Source organism: Dama dama, chromosome X (assembly GCF_033118175.1).
Source record: "Dama dama isolate Ldn47 chromosome X, ASM3311817v1, whole genome shotgun sequence".
NCBI classification, from domain to species: Eukaryota; Metazoa; Chordata; class Mammalia; order Artiodactyla; family Cervidae; genus Dama; species Dama dama.
Window position 1 is genome coordinate 9,492,995 of NC_083714.1, and position 15,105 is coordinate 9,508,099.

At 42.9% G+C, this 15,105-nt stretch overlaps 1 protein-coding gene across 2 annotated transcripts; it reads left to right on the forward strand.

Annotated features, from left to right (window-relative positions):
- The first annotated feature begins 233 nt into the window (after positions 1–233).
- Positions 234–1,766, forward strand: TCEAL1 (transcription elongation factor A like 1). 2 transcript variants are annotated; one of them, XM_061136613.1, is made up of 3 exons: positions 234–374; positions 795–862; positions 1,237–1,766. In XM_061136613.1, exon 3 carries the CDS (start codon positions 1,249–1,251, stop codon positions 1,726–1,728), a length of 480 nt encoding a protein of 159 aa, XP_060992596.1. In that variant the 5' UTR covers positions 234–374; positions 795–862; positions 1,237–1,248; the 3' UTR covers positions 1,729–1,766. The 2 variants fall into 2 exon arrangements, with proteins under 2 accessions (XP_060992596.1, XP_060992597.1); XM_061136614.1 differs by lacking the exon at positions 234–374 and adding an exon at positions 413–639.
- The last annotated feature ends 13,339 nt before the right edge of the window (positions 1,767–15,105 follow it).

The window sequence follows — 15,105 nt, forward strand, 5'->3', positions numbered from 1 at the left end:
GAAAAAATGGGCCTTGGTAGCTGATGACAGGAGAATGAGGGAGAGAGGTGTTATTAAGGGAAGAGACAGAGAGGAAGAGGCAATAACCCTCAAGACTGGATGCTGACCATCTCTGGTAACCAAGAAAAGGCATACATAAACAAAAGAGAGGTGAGTGACGATGTCTAGTGTGTCGGGGGTCAAGAAATATCGGCTGGTTGCGGCAGCACGGCCGCCGGTCAAAGTGGTAACTGGGGATCTGAGCTCGGCGGTGACGCGCGGCCCTCACGTGACCAGAGCCCGTGTCTGCCCAAGTCCTTCTCGTCCTGGTCCTTTTTGCCTGTCCAGACACCATCTGCCTATCGCCCTTTGGACGAGGGGGAAAGCAGAAGAAAGTAAGTCCCCTTCGCCCTCTTAAATCGGTGTGTTGGTGCTGCCCAGTAACCTCTGGGATTGGGATGGCGCTGAGTCCAGGCGTTCTCTCTGCAAAACCCCGCCCCCGCGCCCCCATTTCGGTGCCAAAAATGGTGGTCTAGGGAGTGGGCTGGGGAGGTGAGTGGATCCCCCCGCCCAGGAAGACAACACGGGCACTGAGAAATAGTTTCTAAGCAGTCCTTCGCTTTCACTTCCCGCCTGAAAAGAAATGACGAGCGTTACTGGGTAGGGGCGGGGTGGGGGGGAGGACGAAGCTTTGAGATGGAGCGGGGTGGGGGGCAGGGGAATACAGGGGGGCGGCGGCCGGTGCCCAGAAAAGGGGCGTGTGTCAGTCTTTCCCTCCTCCCCGCCCCCTACCCTGTCTCGGCGTCTGTCTGCAGCTCCGCAGGTCACAGCGGGGCACCTGGAGGAGAGGCCGCCTCGGAACCAGCCGCCGGGAGAGGTTCAGGTAGGGGAAGGGGTGGGCAGCGGGCCGGGATGGGGTGCGAGGGAGGTTGCTGGAGGGAGCCGGGTCCACGGCACCGCCGGCCCGCTCCGCCCCGGTCCCTGCGGGAGAGGCCTGTGTGGCAAGGCCTGCCGGGAAAATGGTGGGCTTTCGGAAGGAGGGGGCGACAAGGTGGTGGGGGGTGGGAGGGGAACCACACGCGGCGAGATCCCGGGGGCCGGAGAGCCCCTCCCGTCAGCGTAGGTTGAAGGACCCGGGCCCAAACTGGGGAAGAGGCAGGTATTGGAACTCGTGGGCGGGGTCTTAGTCCAGGCAGCGCGTATTCTGACTCGCCTCAGCCTTTCTTGTTTCCTCTGTATCACCGTGCTTTAAAAAAGACCATCCTGAACATGGAAAAAGCCTGCAAAGAGCCCGAGGAGCGGCCACAGAGCTCGCCCAAGGCGGATGAAGAGCGGCCTTCTGTGGAGCAGTCTCCCGAAAAGTCGTCTCCGGAGGAGCAGTCTTCGGAGGAGGCGTCCTCGGAGGAGGAGTTCTTTCCCGAGGAACTCCTTCCTGAGCTCCTTCCCGAGATGCTCGAGTCCGAGGAGCGCCCTCCTCAGGAGCGCCTGTCGAGGAAGGACCTTTTTGAGGCGCGCCCTCCCATGGAGCAGCCTCCTTGCGGAGTGGGCAAACACAAGCTAGAAGAGGGAAGCTTTAAGGAAAGGCTGGCCGGCTCCCGCCCGCAATTTAGAGGGGACATACACGGCAGAAATTTAAGCAACGAGGAGATGATAAAGGTAGCAGAGGAGATGGAAGAGATGAAGCGAGTACGAAACAAACTGATGATCATGCATTGGAAGGCCAGGCGGAACCGTCCTTATCCTATTTAATGTGTTCGGCCTTGAATTTTGTTTTGTCTGATGTTTGCTTTTTCTTACATACCTTACAACGTCTTCCTAATCTGAACTTTTTGTGTGGCTTTGGGGTATTTCTCTTGTAACTGGCATAAAATTGCATCTCACCCCCATATGCAAGACATCCTCTTTCAATCATGTCTTCTCCATTTGCATGGAAAGATGCACAGTATATATTGTGGAGTGGAAAAAAGCAATTTTCAAAAAGTATATGTAGTATCCCATTTTTGTAAAAAGTATATATTTATATATTAATATGCAAAGAAAAAACTCAAAGTATATACTGCAGAGGTTTAACAGTGACTATCTGTGTGGTAGGATAACAGGTGATTTGTTTTTTCATTTTTGCTTCATCTGAATTTCTCATTTTCTCAAGATGAACACATTTTACATGTTACAAAAAAAAGACAATACAATGGGAAAAATTGTAAAGCAATGAAAGAATTTGTCAATCAGCTTATAAAGATAATGTGGCACTTAATAAATACTTTTCAGAACTTTAAAAAAGAAAAGTAAATCCCATTTTTTCTGAATCTCTTAGGCAGAAATGTAAACCAGGTACTGTACTCACATTTGTTTAAGGGTATTATTTTCCTACTTAAATAGGAATAAGATGATTTATTATTTATGAATTATTTATTACAGGGCCTCAGTGGAACCAAGTGAGGTAAAGGTCATGTGAGCTATATTTTTTCCCCTACTGGCACAGGCTGAACCCCATCCCCTATAGATTCCCTTCAGATAGTGGGGATAGTACCCAAAGGTCTTGTTTGCACTCACAAATCCTGTGTGATGCCAGGTAAGTGCTACATACTATTTCTGTCCTGCTGTTCTCTTCCCTGGATACTGCCATGTCTGCTGGCTATAGCTGCCCCTTCTCCTGGGTCCTGCTCCTTCCGTGGCCCCCATCACAGCTGAGGTACCAGAGTTCTCCAGGTGCAAAGCTTTACTGATTGCTCTGGAGCCGCTGCAGGACCAAAGCTGAACCCTGTCTCTTAACAGATATATGAAGGATGCCCCTTCTCTAGCTTTAATATTACACCTATCCAGGTGGATACCATCCCAGTGCTGCTTAAGACCTCTAAGTCTTATAGAATTCTTAGCAAAATAGTCCTTATTTATTTTTCTCCTGAAAGCCTCCCTTTTCTCCACTAGATGCAAACATGAGTTCACTTGGGCTTGGATAAAAATTTGTGAGCCAGACACAATGCTATGTGCCTAGAACTGGAAACCCCCTCTCTCAAATAATCTCCAAGGATAACTATGGTTGTAATTGCCCAATACTTGTCTTAGGGTGAGTTCTCTACCAGAGGCTTCTGGCAGGCTTGCCTTACCAATTCCTCTAACTTGCTCAGTATGTATAAGTTAGAGAAAATTATGACTTAAGCTCAAGCTAGGATATTACCCATCCGCCCCACCCCACACCAACAAGAAACATGCAAAAGTACTTTGTAAGTCATTAAATTACTATATATGTCGGTATCAGATATTATGATTTCTGTGTTAAACTTGTTTGTAAAAACCTAAAATTTTGTTTATTGATTGTATTCACTTTAGAAACACAGACAGTGGTTAATAATTTCTCAGATTATAACCCAATCATGAACCCAGTCTGTCTGATGAACTACGTAAGATTCAATGTGTTCACATCTCTAGAAAGTGTAATTTGCAATTCCAAAGGAATCTGGGAGAGGTATTGTTTCCCCAAACTCAACAGTAAAATTTAAATATTTCAGGTGTCAGTGTTTCTCCTGTAAAATAAGCAGAGACCTGGGCTCTACCCCAGACCCACTAAATCTGCTTTTCTGTTTATAAGCACACAAGCTAGAAAGTCACTGCTAGCTATATACAATATATTCCTAGTTTTAGTAAGGATAAATTATGACATAAATAGAAGTACAGATGATTATAAGAGAACTAAAGAGGTAAAAGCCTTGTCCAACCATATTTCTAAATAAGGAATTAAAAATAACTCCATCAATTTTACTACATAAAATTTAATTGGGGGGGGCTTCCCTGGTGGCCCAGTAATTAAGCCTCCGTGCTTCCAATGCAGGGGGCATGGATTTGATCCCTGGTTGGAGAACTAAGTTCCCACATGTGGCATGGCACAGACAAAAATAAACAAAAAGTTTAGACTTTTTGCAGCAAAGCAAGACCATATACAGAATAAATATGGTATAAATAAATAAAAACCTAAGAGAGGTGACAAAACAGCAAGATGTATTTTCTATGACTGACATTATGTAATGCCTTGCAGTACTTCCTTACAATATGAGTAAAGGACATCAAAAATAAGTGCAAAATTCTTTGGTAATCAGATCTCAAAGTGGTAAGCCAGTCCTGTGCCCTTAATTTTGCTTTTAATTTTTTCACTGTGTGATGACATTTGGAGGATCTTCATGTCTCCAGATCATTCCTCAAGATTATGGTAGCCTGATGGATGCTGATTGGGCTGGATTCTGGCTGGAGTGAGATAAGAGTCCAGCAACTCACCAGTTCTATAGGACAGAATGAATCTAGCCCCCTGGGCAGGATGAGGAAGGGCTCCCCCAAGGCACACCCCTCTCCAGGGTGGTCTGACATTGGTTTCTCTGCTCCAGCCTGCAGCAGGCACCAGACTCTTCTAGGCTGAGGGCCAGACTGTCCTAGACATGCATACCTGGAAGACAACGACTGTCCCCATTGCAGGTCAGAGCACTTTGCTTCTCCTTCCTTCTCCCTCCCTCTTTTGGGGAACCTTCTATAGGGGAGGAGATAAAGCCCAAGGATTCCCAACTGGAAACACTGGTTGGGATACTCATTGAGCAACCAGGTGTCTGGCCTGGGCCTAACCAGGTAACTTAGGGCTGAAGCAGAAGGGTCTGCCCCTTCTGTCAGAGTCCAGTGAAGTAGCCCCCCCTCCCCCACCCTGAAATGGAGTTAGAACTCAGACAAGACCTCACCCATCCCTCTCCCACTCACCTTGCTCAGATTCCCAGAAGGGCCTCAGATGTGCCCTGGCCTGTTTGGGTGGTTCTGTGGTGACTTTAGGTCTGTGTGTGCTGGTGCGGCGCTTCTGATGTTTGCGTCAGCACAGGCCCAGAGGTACAGGTGCCCCCAGGTAAAGGGAGCCTTAAAGGCCTGTGGTCTTACAGCTCAGGAGAAAAGAGGTGTCACTCCTGTATGAACACCCCTATGCACTGCAGTACCAGGGGTCAGGGAAGTCAGGCTGTGGGTTGGTGTGAAGATGTTTTGGAGGTGTTGATGGTGGAGGGTCAGCAGCATCCAGAGCCTGGTTGTCTAGGCCTCTCACCACTTCCCTGCTCACACAGAAGGCTTGTATCCCTGTCACATGTCCAAGAAGCTACCAGCTTGCCAACTCCAGAGCACAAAGCATTGAGGGTCCAGGACCCTGGAGAGAGCTGTGTGCTAAGCAGGATGCCTACAATGCCTGGGAGTGGGAGCCCCTCTGGTGAGGAAGCATAGAGGGATCAGGTTCAGGGTTCTTGCAAAATGCCCAGACTGCTCCCTTTCACATTCAGAAATACAAACTCAGTTATTTTTACAAATGAGGAAGATTATACAGATAAATAAAAGGTAGACCGTGTGTTCTCAGATTTATCTCAATCAAATTCTGTATTCTCCCCAGTCTGCCTCCAATTTAGATTGTAGCTTTCTGAGGCTTAGGGAATAATTTATTTGGATTTGCTAAGTATGCTATCCTTGTTGGTTTGTACATTTGGGTGAGTTTCCACACTATTATCTTTATCCAGGTGGAAATGTCCAGTAGGCAGTTAGATATGTGTCTAGAATTTGGAAGAGACTGGCATGGAAATAGGGATTTTGGCTTGTGGTATGCGGTGCATCCCAGAAACTCAGCAGTTAAAGAATCTGCCTGCAGTGCAGGAGACACAGGTTTGATCCTTGGGTGGGGAAGAGCCCCTGGTGGAGGGTATGACAACCCACTCCAGTATTCTTGCCTGGAGAATCCCATGGACAGAGGAGCCTAGAGGGCTACATTCCATGGGGTCACAGAGTAGAACAGGACTGAAGCGACTGAGCACACACACACTCGGTGTGTAGTGAGCTAGAATCCAATTGAATATCCTTCTATCCTTTACTATAAATATACACGTTTCAGAGTGAGATTCTACTGAATTCACTGATTCATGGTCTGTGTGTAAAAAATGAACATTTTCTTTACACCTCTTTGCCAAGATAATACCCCTTTTAATAAGTTTAGAAACTAGAAGTTTTATAGTTTCTGGTCTTACATTTAGATCTTTAATACATTTTGAGTTTATTTTTGTGTATGGTGTTAGAAAGTGTTCTAGTTTCATTCTTTTACAAGTGGTTGACCAGTTTTCCCAGCACCACTTGTTAAAGAGGTTGTCTTTTTTCCATCGTATATCCTTGCCTCCTTTGTCAAAGATAAGGTGTCCATAGGTTCACGGATTTATCTCTGGGCTTTCTATTCTGTTCCATTGATCTATATTTCTGTCTTTGTGCCAGTACCATACTGTCTTGATGACTGTGGCTTTGTAGTATAGTCTGAAGTCAGGCAGGTTGATTACTCCAGTTCCATTCTTCTTTCTCAAGATTACTTTGGCTATCCGAGGTTTTTTGTATTTCCATACAAATTGTGAAATTATTTGTTCTAGTTCTGTGAAAAATACTGTTGGTAGCTTGATAGGGGTTGCATGGAATCTATAGATTGCTTTGGGTAGTATAGCCATTTTGACAATATTGATTCTTCCAATCCATGAACACGGTATATTTCTCCATCTGTTTGTGTCCTCTTTGATTTCTTTCATCAGTGTTTTATAGTTTTCTATGTATAGGTCTTTTGTTTCTTTAGGTAGATATAGGCAAAACACTCTCCGACATAAATCACAGCAGGATCCTCTATGACCCACCTCCCAGAATATTGGAAATAAAAACAAAAATAAACAAATGGGACCTAATGAAACTTAAAAGCTTTTGCACTACAAAGGAAACTATAAGCAAAGTGAAAAGACAGCCCTCAGATTGGGAGAAAATAATAGCAAACGAAGCAACAGACAAAGGATTAATCTCAAAAATATACAAGCAACTCCTGTAGCTCAATTCCAGAAAAATAAATGACTCAATCAAAAAATGGGCCAAAGATCTAAACAGACATTTCTCCAAAGAAGACATACAGATGGCTAACAAACACATGAAAAGATGCTCAACATCACTCATTATCAGAGAAATGTAAATCAAAACCACAATGAGGTACAATTACACGCCAGTCAGGATGGCTGCTATCCAAAAGTCTACAAGCAATAAATGCTGGAGAGGGTGTGGAGAAAAGGGAACCCTCTTACACTGTTGGTGGGAATGCAAACTAGTACAGCCGCTATGGAGAACAGTGTGAAGATTTCTTTAAAAACTGGAAATAGAACTGCCATATGACCCAGCAATCCCACTTCTGGGCATACACACTGAGGAAACCAGATCTGAAAGAGACACGTGCACCCCAATGTTCATCACAGCACTGTTTATAATAGCCAGGACATGGAAGCAACCTAGATGCCCATCAGCAGACGAATGGATGAGGAAGCTGTGGTACATATACACCATGGAATATTACTCAGCTGTTAAAAAGAATTCATTTGAATCAGTTCTAATGAGATGGATGAAACTGGAGCCCATTATACAGAGTGAAGTAAGCCAGAAAGATAAAGACCATTACAGTATACTAACACATATATATGGAATTTAGAAAGATGGTAATAATAACCCTATATGCAAAACAGAAAAAGAGACACAGATGTACAGAACAGACTTTTGGACTCTGTGGGAGAAGGCGAGGGTGGGATGTTTCGAGAGAACAGCATCGAAACATGTATATTACCTAGGGTGAAACAGATCACCAGCCCAGGTGGGATGCATGAGACAAGTGCTCGGGCCTGGTGCACTGGGAAGACCCAGAGGGATCGGGTAGAGAGTGAGGTGTGAGGGGGGATCGGGATGGGGAATACATGTAAATCCATGGCTGATTCATGTCAATGTATGACAAAAACCACTACAATATTGTGAAGTAATTAGCCTCCAACTAATAAAAATAAATGAAAAAAAAGAAAGAAACTAGAGGTAAGGGCGCCATCTCGTGGCCTTAGCCAGAACTGCGAGTAGAAACCAGCTATGCTGTGTCAGTAGTGTCTGTCAGGATTGAGGTCTTCTGCCCCCATCACCCAATAGTTTCTCCTTCCCTCTCCTTGAGTGAGTGAGTGTGTTAGTCGCTCAGTCGAATCCGACTCTTTGTGACCTCAAGGATTGGGGCCCGCCAGGCTCCTCTGTCCATGAAATTCTCCAGGCAAGAATACTGGAGTCGGTTGCCACTCCCTTCTCCAGGGGATCCTCCCTACCCAGGAATGGAAGCCACATCTCCTGCACTACAGGCAGACTCTTTACCATCTGAGTCACTATGCTGTGGCAATGCAGGAGATCCCAGTTCGATCCCTGGGTAGGGATGATCCTTTGGAGAAGGGATTGGCAACCCACTCCAGTATTCTTGCTTGAGAAGTTCCATGGACAGAGGAGCCTGGTGGGCTACAGTCCATGGGGTCGCAAAGAGTCGGACACGACTGAGCGACTAACACACCCACTTACTAAAGAAGAGGGAAGGGGGAAAAAAAAGAAGAGGGAAGGGGAAACTATTGGGTGATGGGGGAGGAAGAGCTCAATCCTGACTGACACTGGGCCGACACAGTTATCTGCTTCTTCCTGGGCAGGCGGAGGTAGTGAGATGGCACAAGAAGCAACCTATTATTAGGTGGTTTTTCCCTGTCTCAGGTCAAGTTAAGTGTGTGTGTGTAGGGGAGCAGGGGGTTTAAACTGAGTGATCTTATACTATTGTCACTTTTTCTCTGAATATGAAGTTACATATTTCTACTAGAAAAATATCTGCAAATGTAGAAAAGTATAAAAGAAAATATAAATTAGTTTCTCTATGTAGAGAAACTAATTAATATTAACATGCATTACTTATATTGTGTGTGTGTATATATATATCTCCTTTTATATACTCATAACTTACTTTTTATATAGTATATATGTGTATTGGAAAAGGAAATGTCAACCCACTCCAGTATTCATGCCTGGAGAATCCCCATGGACAGAGGAGCCTGGCAGGCTATAGTCCATGGGGTTCCAAAGAGTTGAATACAACTGAGGGACTAACACATATGTATATTACTTTATATAATTATATGATATATATCTGAATACCTTTATGTATTCATATGTATATTTGTATTTATATCTTAATATAGCATATATTTTGTTTATTCCTTTATTTTTCTTTACATGTGCCATGATATTCATATAAGTTTTCATTCCATCAACCCCACTGCTTGACAAGGAAAAGCATCTCACCATGTGTAGTCAAGCTGGTTAAAATTGATATTGGTTCAGTTCAGTTCAGTTGCTCAGTTGTGTCCTACTCTTTGCAACCCCATGAACTGCAGCACACCAGTCCTCCCTATCCATCACCAACTGCCGGAGTCTACCCAAAGCCATGTCCATTGAGTTGGTGATGCCATCCAACCATCTCATCTCCTGTCATCCCCTTTTTCTCCTGCCCTCAATCTTTCCCAGCATCAGGGTCTTTTCAAATGAGTCAGCTCTTCACATCAGGTGACCAAAGTATTAGAGTTTCAGCTTCAACATCAGTCCTTCCAATGAACATCCAGGACTGATCATCCCGACTGGTTGGATCTCCTTGCAGTCCAAGGGACTCTCAAGAGTCTTCTCCAACACCACAGTTCAAAAGCATCAATTCTTTGGCGCTCAGCTTTCTTTATAGTCCAACTCTCACAGCTATACATGACTACTGGAAAAACCATAGCCTTGACTAGACGGACCTTTGTTGACAAAGTAATGTTTCTGCTTTTTAACATGCTGTCTAGGTTGGTCATAACTTTCCTTCCAAGAAGTAAGCATCTTTTAATTTCATGGCTGCAATCACCATCTGCAGTGATTTTGGAGCCCCCCAAAATAAAGTCAGCCACTGTTTCCACTGTTTCCCCATCTATTTGCCATGAAGTGATGGGAGTGGATGCCATAATCTTAGTTTTCTGAATGTTGAGCTTTAAGCCAACTTTTTCACTCTCCTCTTTCACTTTCATCAAGAGGCTCTTTAGTTCTTCTTCACTTTCTGCTATAAGGGTGGTGTCTTCTGCATATCTGAGGTTATTGATATTTCTCCCGGCAATCTTGATTCCAGCTTGTGCTTCCTCCAGCCCAGCGTTTCTCATGATGTACTCTGCATAGAAGTTAAATAAGCAGGGTGACAACATACAGACTTGACGTACTCCTTTTCCTATTTGGAACCAGTCTGTTGTTCCGTGTCCAGTTCTAACTGTTGCTTCCTGGCCTGCATACAGGTTTCTCAAGAGGCAGGTCAGGTGGTCTAGTATTCCCATCTCCTTCAGAATTTTCCACAGTTTATTGTGATCCACACAGTCAAAGGCTTTGGCATAGTCAGTAAAGCAGAAATAGATGTTTTTCTGAAACTCTCTTTCTTTTTCAATGATCCAGCAGATGTCGGCAATTTGATCTCTGGTTCCTCTGCCTTTTCTAAATCCAGCTTGAACATCTGGAAGTTCACGGTTCACATATTGCTGAAGCCTGGCTTGGAGAATTTTGAGCATTACTTTACTAGTGTGTGAGATGAGTGCAATCACCTCCACTAGTTTTGCTCGTAGTGATGCTTCCTAAGACCCACTTGACTTCACATCCCAGGATGTCTGGCTCTAGGTGAGTGTGAGTGACCACACCCATCGTGATTATCTGGGTCGTGAAGATCTTTTTTGTACAGTTCTTCTGTGTATTCTTGCCACCTCTTCTTAATATCTTCTGCTTCTGTTAGGCCCATACCATTTCTGTCCTTTATTGAGCCCATCTTTGCATAAAATGGTCCCTTGGTATCTCTAATTTTCTTGAAGAGATCTCTAGTCTTCCCCATTCTATTGTTTTCCTCTATTTCTTTGCATTGATTCCTGAGAAAGGTTTTCTTATCTCTCCTTGCTATTCTTTGGAACTCTGCATTCAAATGGGTATATCTTTCCTTTTCTCCTTATCCTTTCACTTCTCTTCTCTTCACAGCTATTTGTAAAGCCTCCTCAGACAGCCATTTTGCTTTTTTGCATTTCTTTTTCTTGGGGATGGTCTTGATTCCTGTCTCCTGTACAATGTCATGAACCTCTGTCCATAGTTCATCAGGCACTCTGTCTATCAGAAATAGTCCCTTAAATCTATTTCTCACTTTCACTGTATAGTAATAAGGGATTTGATTTAGGTCATACCTGAATGGACTAGTGGTTTTCCCCACTTTATTCAATTTAAGTCTGAATTTGGCAATAAGGAGCTCATGATCTGAGCCACAGTCAGCTCCCGGTCTTGTTTTTGCTGACTGTATAGAACTTCTCCATCTTTGGCTGCAAAGAATATAATCAAATTGATATTATAAGGGTCTTTAAAAATAAGCTTTAGTATCAATAGTGTGGGGCTTCCCAGGTGGTGCTAGTGGTAAAGAATCTGCTGCCAATGCATAAGACACGGGTTCAATTCCTGGATGGGGAAGATCCCCTAAAACAGAGAATGGCAAGCCACTCCAGTATTCTTGCCCGGAAAATTCCATGGACAGAGGAGCCTGGCAAGCTACAGTCCATGGTGCACCTATATAAAACTAAAACTTAATTCTCTTTTTCTCTGGTATAAGGAAAAAGTTTCACAGACTATCAGTCTGCTCCTGATAAGAGATTGTGAAAGGCTTTTCTTTACCTTTTAATCTGCCTAGAAAAAACAAAGATTTTGTGTCTTACCAAAGTAATTTCCTATGCTTCATATTCATCATCAGGTCTCCAGTTACTTCAAACCAAGTCTTCTGAGTATTTGCCTTTAAAATCTTTTTTCACTTTGGTTAGATGAATAAGTAGCTTCACAATGATCTGTGATCCTTCTTAGTCAAGTGTCCACCTTTTTATTTTCTATTAACTTCCCCAAATCAAATTATAAATGATGTCTTTTTGACCTCAAACTAATTTTGGAATTTCCCAAAGGTGCTCTAGAAAATTTCAAAAGATTTATTCTCTCTCCTTTTAAAAAAAATGAGCTATTAAACTAATTAGGCTTATTTGATATTTTAAACTTTTTTTGGATTATATTCATATATGTTAAATATAAGTGTTCCAGAAATTGTATGAAAATTTCTAGATTTCTGATATGTCCTAGTATAATGTTATCAGTCATAATTCTAATTATCTTAAAATACTGTCACAGAAATAACCAAATTTCCTTATCAATTGCATTACAATGTATTCTCATCATATCTTTAATGATGGCCATTTTTAAGCCTTTTGTCATTTATAGAAAGGAGATCAAACCAGTTAATCCTAAAGGAAATCAGTCCTGAATATTCATTGGAAGGACTGGTGATGAAGCTGAAACTCCAATACTTTGGCCACCTGATGCAAAAAATTGACTCCTTGGAAAAGACCCTGATGCTGGGAAAGATTGAAGGCAGGAGGAGAAGGGGACGACAGAGGATGAGATGGTTGGATGGCATCACTGACTCAATGGACATGAGATGAGTTTGAGCAAGTTCCTGGAGCTGGTGATGGACAGGGAAGCGTGGCGTGCTGCAGTCCATGGAGTTGCAAAGAGTCAGACACGACTGAGCAACTGAACTGAACTCATTGTTTTATTCTGATGATTTTGCAAAAGTGCTTCATCTTCCAGATTCATGGGAAGGACTATGAGAACAACAATTTCTGAAAGCTTTCACATCATACCACTGGACTGGATAAGAATTTATAGAACTCTAGTGAAAAAATTGCATTCATAAAACTGCTAACAAAAGAACAAGATCAATAAGAGTTAATTTATGTGGGGCTGAATCAACTAATGAGGATGATTGGAATTTTTTATGACTTGTTTGAAACATCTTGATTCAATGTTTTGTTATCCACATTTAAGGAAACCTCTTTTTCTTTTCTCTTAAGCTATCTATGACTTATATCTAGTTGTTCAAGTATACTCTTGGGGCTACCCTGGTGGCTCAGATGGTAAAGAGTCTACCTGCAATGCAGGAAATGCGGGTTTGATCCCTGGGTCAGGAAGATCCCCTGGAGGAGGGCATGGCAACCCAGTATTCTTGCCAGGAGAAGTCCATGGACAGAGGAGCTTAACAGACTGGGGTTGCAGAGTCGGACACAACTGAGTGACTAACACACACACAAAGTATACCCTTATGAACAAAGATGAAAAATTAATTTTTCTCCCTATCTGATCCCTCCAGAATTTGAAACCTTACTAGGTAGTTTTCATGGCAATGTAGTTATTCACATTGGTTCAGTAAGAAACTGTCTTTGTAACAGCACGCAATTAGAAACACTGGTTATATTAACAAGGCTTTAACTGTGTAGGAGAAGAAATATAATTTTCTCTCTACCCTTCCAAGGTTGTGGTTGAGATCTGCTGTAATAAAAGACAGACTAACAGGAGAAAAACAAGCAGAAGTTTAATATCATGTATACCTCCTGTTCAGTCCGTGGGGTCACAAAGAGTCAACACGACTAAAACTACTTAGCATGCATGCATGGATACCTCCTGTGAGGAGGTACCCAGGAAAACTGAGTAACTCCCCCACATGGCCCAAGCCATCACCTTAAATACTATCTCCTACTAAAGACAAAAGATGTTGGTGGGGGTGGGGGCAGTCACAGGTGGTTACTGTTATGAACCGGCTTTATTCGCTTGATGTTCAGCAAGCCAAATGATGAGATGCTGAGGTTTTATAGCAAAGGACAAGTTTATTCACAAGGCAGCCATGTGAGGAGACAGGAGAACAAGTCTGAGATCTGCCTCTCAATGTTGAGAGGCTTGAGGTATTTATGGGATAAAGAAGCAGGGTGGCCATAGGCATGGGGAAAGGTGATTGGAGGTAGTAGGGAAAAGGTTAGGTAGTTAGTGTTTTGTGCAGGCGTATCTGAGTTACCTGCTTCTTCATGGGATGTATGTTATGAAAAAATGGAGATGCTTATCATAATCTAAGGGTGGAGTTTTTGGCCCTCTGATGTTAAAAGGTCCTTCACTGGACACCTGTGGAGGCTTGATTTTAGGACTGGTGGTCCCAACCAGTTTTAGCCAGCTTGAACTGGACAGGAGCCAACTCCAAGTTCCTAGAAAACAACTTAAGCCCCATTACTATAGTGGCCCCTACATCAGAGATGGTAGGGGTGGTTAAGAAGTCTTGCTTGGAGGATATGCAATTAAAGAAGGAATAAAATAGAAAAAAATATATCAAAAGCATGCTTAATCGGTAAAGGCATATTACAAGCAGAGGGTTTTTTTTTTTAACAAGTTGTTCCCTTATATGCTGTTCTGTAAGATACACTCAAGGATTTCGGTTAAGGTGCCAGCTTCTGTTAACCCTATGGGGCATGGTTTTATAGTCAAAGCACAGTAAACAAGAATGCTGTTATTTAAGTTTGCTCCTTCTCCATGAGTTTATAGAGATTTCTGTCATCCTCCTTTTCTTGGTACTAAGAGGAAGACACCCTTACAAAGGAGACTTCCCTTACTAGACTCATTTTGCAAACAAATTAGTCTTCCTTTGATTTTCTCTGATAGAAATGGGAGTGAGTGTAGAGAATAAAATTATGTTTTCAGTGGAAACTGTAACATACCTGTGTGGATTTCAGATTCTAGTCCTGTTAAATGTGTTTGATGTTTTGTATTTTGCTTGATAGCTTCTCATAACTGCCCCTCCCTCCAAACATCTTTCTTTTGTATTTAGCTAAAGATGCTATTTAAGGTGGTCATTTGGGCTATTTCAGGGAGTTACTCAGTTTTCCTGGATTATCTCCTATGTATACAGGAGGTATATATGGTATCAAATTTCTGTTTGTTTTTCTAAGGTTAATCTATCTTTTATTACACAGGGGGTCTCAGCCAAGGCCCCAGAAGGATAGAGGCAAAGTTATTTTTCCTCCCCTACAACATCTATGTGCTTATGTTGTGTGTGTAGATACATTTTCTTTTATACAGTTTATTCCCTGGTGGATCAGATTGTAAAGCATCTGCCTGCAAAGTGGGAGACCTGGGTTTGATCCCTAGGTTGGGAATATCCCCTGGAAAAGGAAACAGCAACCCATTTCAGTACTCTTGCCTGGAAAATCCCATGGACAGAGGAGCCTGGCAGGCTACAGTCCATGGATTCACAAAGAGTCAGACATGACTGAGCGACTTCATATAGTTTGTCAATTTACTTTTTTATATAGTATATATGTATGTTACCTTATATACTTATATAATATTGTCAACTAAGAAGATGTGCATATG

What these genes read in the sequence shown, in the direction of transcription:
- TCEAL1 (XM_061136613.1), top strand. Translation starts at nt 1,249, where the DNA reads ATGGAAAAAGCCTGCAAAGAGCCCGAGGAGCGGCCACAGAGCTCGCCC.